This window comes from Cibotium barometz, chromosome 3 (assembly GCF_041138505.1).
Source record: "Cibotium barometz isolate CiBa-2024 chromosome 3, ASM4113850v1, whole genome shotgun sequence".
NCBI classification, from domain to species: Eukaryota; Viridiplantae; Streptophyta; class Polypodiopsida; order Cyatheales; family Cibotiaceae; genus Cibotium; species Cibotium barometz.
The window spans coordinates 58715274-58725458 of NC_141048.1; the positions used below are offsets into that span (position 1 = coordinate 58715274).

The 10185-nt window shown below is 39.8% G+C and overlaps 1 protein-coding gene across 1 annotated transcript; it reads right to left on the bottom strand.

Annotated features, from left to right (window-relative positions):
- Positions 1-3901: 3901 nt before the first annotated feature.
- On the bottom strand, positions 3902-6806 carry LOC147640317 (transcription factor bHLH10-like). The gene is made up of 4 exons (XM_086825123.1): positions 5757-6806; positions 4705-4785; positions 4282-4662; positions 3902-4003 (listed from the first exon to the last, which is right to left on the bottom strand). The coding sequence occupies exons 1-4, from the start codon at positions 6804-6806 to the stop codon at positions 3902-3904; spliced, it is 1614 nt and encodes a 537-aa protein (XP_086681249.1).
- Between the last annotated feature and the right edge of the window lie 3379 nt (positions 6807-10185).

Below are 10185 nucleotides of genomic sequence, written 5' to 3' on the forward strand. Positions count from 1 at the left end.
ACAAGCACATGCACTAAAGAAAGTGGTGTACGATGAACATCATCAATTTCTTCCTCCAAACCACCCTAATTATGCTCCATTAGAGGTTTCTGAGGTGCAAAGTGGGAACCCATGTGGCTTTCACCTCCTATAATGCCATTGGAGGGAAGGTGGAGAGATGGAGAGTGGGACAAGAGATGGAGGGTGACTCCCATCACAGCACCCACGGCGGGCGGCAGGCATGAAAAGGTACTCAATCTTCTATCGTTTACCATATTGGAAAGAGTTAAGAATAAATCATCTTTTGGATCCAATGCACATTTTTAAGAATGTGGTATCAATGATTTGGGACCATCAAAAAGATATCCATGCAATAAGGGATGACCTAAAGGATATTGGATGCATGGAAAATGCATGGCCAAGGGTAGTCAATGACAAGGTGGTTTTACCAAAGGCTCCATGGAGGTCGACAAGGCAAGAGGAAAAGAATGTCAAGAATCAAATTTCATCTTCTCATACACCAACCGGTGTAATGCACTCATTAAAGGGTACATTTACAATAACAAAAAAGAAGGGTGAGCATCAATTGTATGGTCTCAAATCACATGATTGGCACAAGATGATTTAGGTACGCACATAACTATATCTATTTTTTGGGCACTCCTCAGTTTATGTTATGTGGACTCTATATTGATCTTTTATTGTTTTCAAAATTTTATTTCACTAGTTCATACTTTCAATATCAATTAGTGGGTGTGGAGAAGAGAAAACTCGGAATGCCATAAATAAGGTGGACTGGCAAGGTGAGTTCCAATCAAAACTATAGATTTGTGTGTTTGGTATAACATATAGCGTTGAAATTATCTATTCTTATTTAATTTATCATTTCTTTCTTTGTTAAATAGGTGGATAGTGTCAAAGGAGATCCATCCAAATTCCATCGAGAAGGCTCGAGTTGAGTTAATTGAGGTGGCGTGTATGATTGAAGAAAGCTTTCCAAGAAGCATACTCACAACTCAATTGCACATTCTAGTACATTTGGTAGATGAGGTGGCTATATGTGGTGCTGTTTATAGCAGGTGGATATTCTTTCTTGAACACTTCATGAAAACCTTGAAGGGATTTGTGGTGAAGGGATTTGTGAGGCAAAGGGCAAGACCAAAAGGAAGCATGGTAGAAGGATAGTTGGTGCAAGAATCCCTCGGATACATCTCTGAATATGTGAAACAAATCGATCCATCTATGCCTAGATTCATGCATAATGACGAGGATGAACGAATGGTGTCACATGTGCCACATGGTAAAGGATGCATTCGAAAGATGGATGAGTCCATGCGCAGAAAGGTCATTACATTTTATCTTCTTAACACTTCTATGATGGAAAAGTGGATTGAGAAACATGAAGATGCAAGAAAGATAAGGATAGAGGAGAGAAGAGCATTTAAGAGATCAACACAAAGGCACATGGCATACCCACCCAACCTAAAGGCTCTTCCAAAGGATTACAAGAGAAGAATGGGAGTATGCAAGGGAATGTGACTACCATGTAAGTAAAGATATTTTGCTAAGATATATAGTGTTGAATACTAAATTGCTTACATGTAAGCAATATTAAAGATATATAGTGTTGAATACTAAATTGCTTACATGTAAGCAATATTAAAGATTTTTCATTGGGTTGCAGTATAAAGTGCATAATGCAATGTGGTTGGAAGGTCAACATTTTTCGTACTCAACATGTGGACTCCAAGAGAATCTTATATAATTGTGGTGTAAGAAAGTCAAGCTAGTAGAAGAGATAATAATATTATAGCAGAGAAACTTGAATATTGTGGAACAATTCAAGACATCTTGGAGATTGGATTAAAGAGATAATCTTTGATGTTAAGTGGTTCAAAATGGTATATAGAGGTACTCAAGAAACCTTCAAGAAGTATCCAAACGGTTTTTTTGCAATTGACTCAATTGAATTATGGTAAGATTCAAGAGACACATACGTTCTACCATAACATTTTGAGCAGATTTACACTTGATTTTCAATTTTGATAAATCTATAGATAGAAGGAATGCATTGTATATATTTTCTTGTAAATATTTTTTGGTTCTTTCTTTAGGCTATGTTTTATCCAGACCAAAGAGATCCTAATTGGTGGTATGTAATACAAGTAGCTCCTCAATCTAAACGTATATTTCAAGATCAAGATGTTGAAGAAGAAATACATGGTGGACAATCAATGGAGGATGCAACTAACAATCAATATGACGACCATAATATAGCGGCATAACATAAAATGTTACAAATAAATGCCGCTAATGATTCCTTCTCTTGTAGTGTCTTTTGACATTTCTTAGATGGATCATTGCATTGATCCTCATTTGCGCTAGGAAGGGAGATACAAGATCCACTCATAGCACTAGTTCCGTGCATCCACCTTGCTCTCCATACTTGAGAGTTCAGTAGGACCTATCCATAATTACTGTAATAGTCATTCATGTGTGGGGGTTGTTATGGTGGTGTTGTGATGACTTTACTCCCCTAGTCTCCTTGCAACCGCCACATGGTGATAGTGTAAGGTCCATACCCATGTTGGCCCCCTCGTATCCATCTACTCCATCCACCCTAGTTAACCCCATTGTATCTACTTGAAGAGAGTCATACTATTTGGAACTTTAGAGAGCCTATTAGCCTTGGGATCATTAATGATATGTGTGGTAGAGCTATGTTAAGAGAGAGAGAGAGAGAGAGAGAGAGAGAGAGATTTTGCATTAGAGAGAGTTAAAGAGAGAGAAAGTCAGAGAGTTATGCTTGTATATATTGGCTTTCGAGCCCCCAAAATATATAGGCGTTGATCCTTTTTGGTAAAATGAGCACTTCAAATTGCTTCTTCTCAATTGTGTGCCAGTGTTGTCAAAGCCTTTCGATATACCTCACAATAAGCCTCTCAATATTAACTTTCAAAAATTACAGGGCTTATAAACTTCACAAGTAACTAGCCTCTTTGCACTCTTGCACAATAAGCCTCCCAAAAGGCCTCACAATAAAGTTATAAACTTCACAAATTACGAGGCTTATTGAGAAAAAAATTAGATTTAAGCCTGCAATAATGCTTGCAACATGTGCACAGTGCAAGGCTTTTGGAGTCGACATAAATTCTTTTCTAAGTGTACTACCCCTGACTAAGGTCCTATGTAGTAACACGAGAAGCAAGGTGAAGCAACGAGCAAAGACCAAATTAGTACTTGGGCTATCTTGAATGCCACAAGAATGAGCTTAGTGCTTACTGAGTGTGCTACCTTGCAAGCCAGTTAATAAACCCCAATAATATTCTTAATCGAGTATGAGATCAAAAATCAGCTAGGAGGCTTGCTTGAGGCTTTAATTAGTGAATAAAGAAGCGATGAGTGTAGTAATGGATGAGCTCGTAATTTTAACTGGTTAAAATTTAAGCCAAAATCTCATTTAAAACCCACTTCCTAGACCTACACTCTAAAGGGCATGTTACTCCCAAATAATTTGACACAAATAAACTTGTTAGACCTCCTTAATCCTTTGGAAGTCATAAATAGCAGGCAATTGTTTCCATAATGCCATGAATATCATGGTATTATGGACACAATTATATTATAATTCCTGGCTAGCTGGTAATGCAATTCATAAATACAATTGTGTCCAGAATATCATGAATATCATGGTGAGTTCTTGAACACCTGCAATTTCGGTCACAAACATGATTGATCATGGAGTTTACTGTATTGGTTCGACATCAATAATGTTAGATTAGAGAAACATTCGTTAAACATTGCTTAATTTGGAGGTTTGCCACCCAAAAAGGCAAAAATCATCGTCATGCATTGCCGGCACTGTGAAGGTTATAAAGGTGGCAATATTCTCGGTAGTGGCAATATTGAAATACATTAAACTCTAGTAAGAAGGCTGCAAATAATTATTACAAAATTGTCGATCTACTGCTTCAATTAGCTTTGTTGCAACCTGGCCTGCAAATATTGAGGAGCCCTCTATGATCTGTTATAAACACACCATGGATTAGTGAGGAGATTTTTATAATCCGAAATTAGTGTTATGATGAATGTTCAATAGTAAATTTTGCAACTTTTAATTTGAAACAAAAAATGGAGAAATTATGAGCTTTGAAATACTGTGCTTCATTTAAGGAGTAAGAGAGAATGCGCACTATTTTGTTATGTCGCACATTTTGACGATTGATTGGAGAATTTGCTTAATTTAGATTAGGTCAGGATTAGGGTTAAGAGTTTAAGAATTTCAAAAGGGCAATTAGAGACCTTGGTGTTGAGCATGAAGACATGGTGGTCGCCGATGGTGGCTCCATTGGCGCTTAGTAGGTCGAGGCGAAGGTCATGGAGGGCGGCCACTACGTCGAGCAAGAGAGGGTTCACACGCGGCTGGTGCTGCTGCTGAGGAGGCAGCTTCCTCTTCTTCTGGGTGAGCTTGATGTTCACCTCCTCCTCGACAATGCGGACGTCGACGTGAGTGCCGTGCTGCGATGTGCGCTGCAGGAGGGAGCTGCGCAGCAGGCCGCAGGAACTGTCGCCTGCAGTGGCACGCGGGTGCGAGCTGCTCTCGACGTCGGCGGCCAACCCGCCACCCTGCATGCTTTCGTCTGACGATAATTTCCTCTTCTTGTTGTTGTTCATGTGTAGCAGCTGCTGCTGCTGCTCCTCCTCTTGCCTCCCCTTCTCCTGCACCAGCATCTGGAGCTCCTGCACCGTCCTCTTCAGCTCCTTCACGTACTCTATCGCGTCCTGCACTATCGACGCCCTGTCCGCCTGCACACACGCACACGCACGTCCATGCAACACACACACTTCCAACAGTAACTTCCAATTCTTTTGAAAGTTCAAAAAAGAGATTCTTCATGGCGGGAGTTTTCCCCTCCCTCTCTCTCTCTCTCTCACACACACTACGCCACCGCCCCCCTCCCTCCCTCTCCTCTTCTCACAGCGTACAGTGGCTCTCCCTCTCTCTCTCGTCTCTCTCCGCCCCGCCCACACACACAGTGGCCCCCTCCCTCTCTCTCTCTCTCTGTCACACACACAGATCAGTCGCACACACTGCGCCGCCGCCCCCCTCCCTCCCTCTCCTCTTCTCACACACACACATCTCTCTCTCTAGTCTCTCTCCGCCCCGCCCACACACACAGTGGCCCCCCCTCTCTCTCTCTCTGTCACACACACAGATCAGTCGCCTGCATCTCTGTCTCCCTCCCCCGCCCCCCCCCCAAAAAAAAACACACGCACACACCAATGGCCATTGGCCATATCTCTCTCTCTCTCTCTCTCACTCACTCACTCACTCACTCAGACACACACACACACACACAATGGCTGTACCTCCACCCTCTCCTTACCACATGATAAATTTGCTTTGGGTAGCTCCTTACCACATAAAGAGCTTTACGTTTCTATAAGCCTACGTAAAACAAAACTTATCTATACTATTTAGCTTATAAAATGCAAAATCATATATATCTCCCTATTTTTCATTTTATTCCATTATTCTACATATCTATTTTATTTGATTAAAGGTTTAAACCTTTTTTTTTCCCTTTCAATGACCAGTTTCCTTAATTTTCATTTAGTATACTCGTTCACTTTGTTTTTAGTTTCCTAGGGCACCTTTTTCTTAGGAAGAAAGTAAACCCCATAATCGTTGTTTAATAATCCTTAAAAAAAAACAGCCAAGAAGGTGACAAATCAATTAAGGTTATCTAATTAATACCATGCATAATTAGTGATACCTTGGTGGGATTAGGGACAAGGCTTCTCAAGGTTTGATATTTCTCGTTCAAATACTCCCTTCTTTGGCGTTCTGTGGCAAAGTGATTGATCCCTCGAGGCTCTCCTTTGACGTTGTCTCTCTTGAAATCAAAAAGTGGGCTTGTAAACTGGCGCCCTTCCTCAATATTGAAGGTGGTGGTAGGTTCTTTGATCTCTTCACCATCAAGATGGTGCACCAGAGTAGAGCTAGTAGAAGCATTAGCATGGGTGGGAGGGAGATTTTGAAGCAGATGTTTCAATGACACTGGATAAGGTAAAGATGATGCTTGCTGCTGTTGTTGAAGAAGATGAGGATCATAATTAATTGATGGATTATGGTAATTAATCAAGGGATCTGTGGGATTAGAAGAATTATAGATGGGTAGCTTTCTGCCCTGATCGGTAGAACTAGGCATGGATGAAGAAGCGCATCTAGGCAGTTGCAAAAGGCTTAAGAGCTCTGATTCACCTGGGAATTTGGCATTATTAGGGTTAATATTAGAGTTATTGAGATTAAGCACAGGGTTAGTGAAAATTGATGAAGGAAAGCTTGGAGATGGGTGGTCATTAACTATGGGAGGGCATTGCAGGGCTTGGTGTTGTTGAAGGAGAAGCATTTCTTGTAGGACATGGATGCTTTCTTCCCAACTTGCGGCTGCTGCAGATTGCTGTTGGGTTGGAGAAGGAGGCGCAATAATTTGCTGCTGTTGCGCCTGCTGCTGCTGCTGCTGCTGATGCTGTTGTTGTTGTTGAAGCATGTCATGCAAAAGCTGGCCATTGTCTTCTAGCTCAAAATCCAAATGTTGATGTAGCCGATCATGGCCAATTATTGAATCCCCATTAGGGTTAAGTTCACTTAAAGGTGTTAATCCGGATGATTTCATGAGGTGGCGGTCTAAGCACTCATCGAGGCCTAGAAAGCCTGCACAGCTTGCAGCTGTGTTATCATCTATGGAGAACCCAGCTTCCGAGCGGCCAAAGTAGCCTCCATCTTCATACAGAGTATTACTACCCGGACCAAATTGCTGCATTTTGGCTTTAAAAAATTACTGTATGAGGCTTCTCACCACCTCGTTTGATTGGCCTGCTCTGCAAGATCAATCAAGATAATGGTTAACTCTTTGTGAACATGCAATTTTGAGAGACATGGATCATGCTATTACACTCTATCATCTACTGCAATAACCTTGTAAAAAAGGTTCTAAACATCAATAAGTATGGTTTCCACTGTACCCTTTTGCCTGCAAAATCAATCAAGGCAATGTTTAATTACTCTAAGCAATATACACCTTATATAATTTTAAGAGACGCTCTCCATGCAATTACTGCACTCCAGCATCTGTAACTATATTAACCTTATAAAAGGTTCTAAACATCAATAAGTATGGTGTCCCGTTTTCCTAATTATCCAATGCTTGCTCCAAGGCTAAGCTCTTGCTTGCCATCTTCATTAACGTGTGTGCAAAAAAGTAGAAAACGGAAATGTTACGTGCAGAGAGCTACAAGAATGGAACACTTATTGACATTATTGCATGCATATTAATGAAGGTAATCAAGTGGTGATGATAATGAGGTAGTCAATCACAAGATATGCTATGGACTTTGATGCCGATCAACTTAAGAATACATGATTTTAAGGATCAAACAAGCTAATCAATCATGATGTAAAGAATCGAAACTTCACCTCTTTGACGATGAATTCTAGGTGGTGAACTAAAGGGCACCAAGTAGCTTGTGGGTAGTGGCAAATGGAATGCATCAAAGGTAAAAGAAGGGAGGTGATTTTGATTTTAATTTTTGTTGGGGAGATTGGGGGAAAGAAAGTGGGTAAGGTTGGAGGGAGGTGAGGGGAGAAAAGATAGAGGCGAGGGGGGGGGATATAAGGGTAGAAATCAAAGGTATCAAAATGAATATATAAATCATGTGAAAGGAAAAAATTAAATTAAGAGAGAGGCGGGGGGGGGGGTGCAAGGACCACCCGTGTGCACGCGCGGCCTTGAACGTGAGAAGGGTGGCAGGTGTGTGATTTTGACCACTCTATGGAGGTACTCATCATTCTGGCCTCAAGGGGGCCATCGCCATCCTCACCGGCCTTCACATTAGTACTACTACACCACCTCACTGCAACTACATAGTAATTAACACAACCCACACAAGAATTAATCAAACCCTTATAATCATTTAGCCACCCCTGCTAACTCCACCACCCTAATTAAGCTTTCTCTCTGTAAACCCACCAACCATTCAATGTTCTTAAACCTCACTTAACCTAGTGATTAACCCTCCATCAAGTACCCTTGGCTTGCCATTCTATCATCATCAAATCTATCTTGTGTATATAGTGTTGGCAAACTGCAGCTTGCCGGCCTCCTCCTACTGTGACAAGCTGCAAACAAGAGTACTTCCAACCTTTTTAGTACCCCCCCCCCCCACACTTGCAGCTCTAACTGATTGCCGCATGATGGGTCTTCAAATTTGAATGGGTAGGTTAAATTCGGTTTCTAGCCAGCCTAGCCACCAAGTGAGGGAACAAAGGGTCAAGCACATGAGCTTGCAGTCAAAACTAAAGTAATAATACTAAATGATACATATTTATCAAGAAATATAGCTAGTACTTGGAATGAATAATATGATCTAGTCACTTGAAAAACAAAAATTAAACGAATGAAATTCCTATTCATTATATTGTATGAATACATGTAATACATTTTAATAAGTCTTCCATTGAATAATATGGTCCACACTATATTATTCATTGTAATAATATGTATCTGTAGCTTCTTGACATCATACGTTTATTTTGCTGTTTACTTGAATAAACCATTTATTTCATCATATCACACATTAATTACTCAAAACACTTAAAGAAAGTGTTTGATACTCCAAAGATAGCCTAATATCACTTTCTTATCTCAGAAGCTGGCCAGAGGATTGTGAATAGCTTAAAATCAACCTTATACAAATTTTAATATTGGATAACTTGAGACTTGCAAGCTTTTTAATACAAGATCAAATCCTCAAGGCATAGACCAAAGCCCAAAACACTTCAACAACATAAGTATGAAGGCACAAAAGTCATAAGCAAATTTAAATTTAGATGCTTAGTTGAAGTCTAGTCACCATCTGCTCTGTTAACAAACCTTGTTATATCAACAACTCACTAGAAGCGCATAAATAGCTTGGTGGAATTATCAAATTTAGAAGTGCAAAAGCTTAGGATATGGTCAATATGGAAGAAGATTAGGGCATGGGAAGGGCATTAATGAAGGGGAAATATTTAGTATATATATACTAGATATTTATTGAGAGAATATATATATATACACTCTCAAAAATAAAGCAAAGACCAAGAATGTAGGATGGGGGGTAGGTTCAAAAAGAAGAGAAAACTTTAAAGAAGGAGAAGGCAAGCACAAATTGTGCCTCCTGCATTTGTGCTCCCCCAATGCACAGCTTAAGGGGGTCTCTTTAGTTCTAAACAGTGTTTGATTAAAGCTGTCTTTTTTGAAAGCAATTTTTATTCCAAAAAAAAAAAACTTGGCTGGCAAGCAAATCCGCGGGCCTAGATAGCGACGAGTTTCGAATATTGGGATCATGCAAAATGCGTGCTTGGGGGTAACTTCCTTCACAACCTATTCAATATATTGTTCCGAGGAAAAAAAAAAGAGAGTAAAAAATGGAGGCAATTTAATTTAACCTAAGGTCCCCTTGTAATTAAACTATAGTGGGATTTTCAACCGTTGGAACGGGCTATCGCTTTCTATATCTTAAGCTTCAAACTTTGCAACAAAGTAACCCATAGCCCTCATTCATGCCAACAAACCTCGTGTCCATCTAAAGCTACCCCCCCCCCCCCCCCAAAAAAAAAGTCCTTTCACTTGGATGCACCACGGTAAATGACTTATGCCTCCATTCAACCCCAAAAAAAGGGATCAAATCGTTGCTTCTTCTCATCTCAAAATTGAGAAGGTGAGTAAGATTCAAAAATGAAAAATATGATTATTAAAAATAAATTCAATATAAAGATACTATAGTATTTCTATTTTTTTAAATGACTGGAATTATATTAGAAAATGAAAAAGATACATTAAGCAAAGAAGTTTAACTTCACTGTTAAATACTGAATACTAAAACCTTCATTCTTAATCAATTACTTCAGCAACCTTTGTTAATTCACAGATATATGCTGCTAGCTCCTCATCATCGAAGCTCAACTCGATGATGGCTTCTTTTTAATCAGTGAGATAACATTGCTTTCAATTGACTCCTAGCACTTACTATGTTCATGTTCTTCTTTCAGAATATCATCATTTTTCTGTCCCTCCAAAGATAAGATAGTAGCAGAGCACATCTTCTTCTTTAGGTCTAGTAAACATTTCATCTAAAAAATAAAGAAGTTTTCAGATCCAA

Excerpts from the sequence above, each read along its gene's own strand:
- LOC147640317 (XM_086825123.1), bottom strand. The coding sequence starts at position 6,806 with ATGCAGCAATTTGGTCCGGGTAGTAATACTCTGTATGAAGATGGAGGC. Across the intron at positions 4,786-5,756 it reads TTGTCCCTAATCCCACCAAG|GCGGACAGGGCGTCGATAGT; the intron begins GTATCACTAATT and ends GCGTGTGTGCAG. Across the intron at positions 4,663-4,704 it reads TGCAGGAGCTCCAGATGCTG|CTGCTACACATGAACAACAA; the intron begins GTGCAGGAGAAG and ends CAGCAGCAGCAG.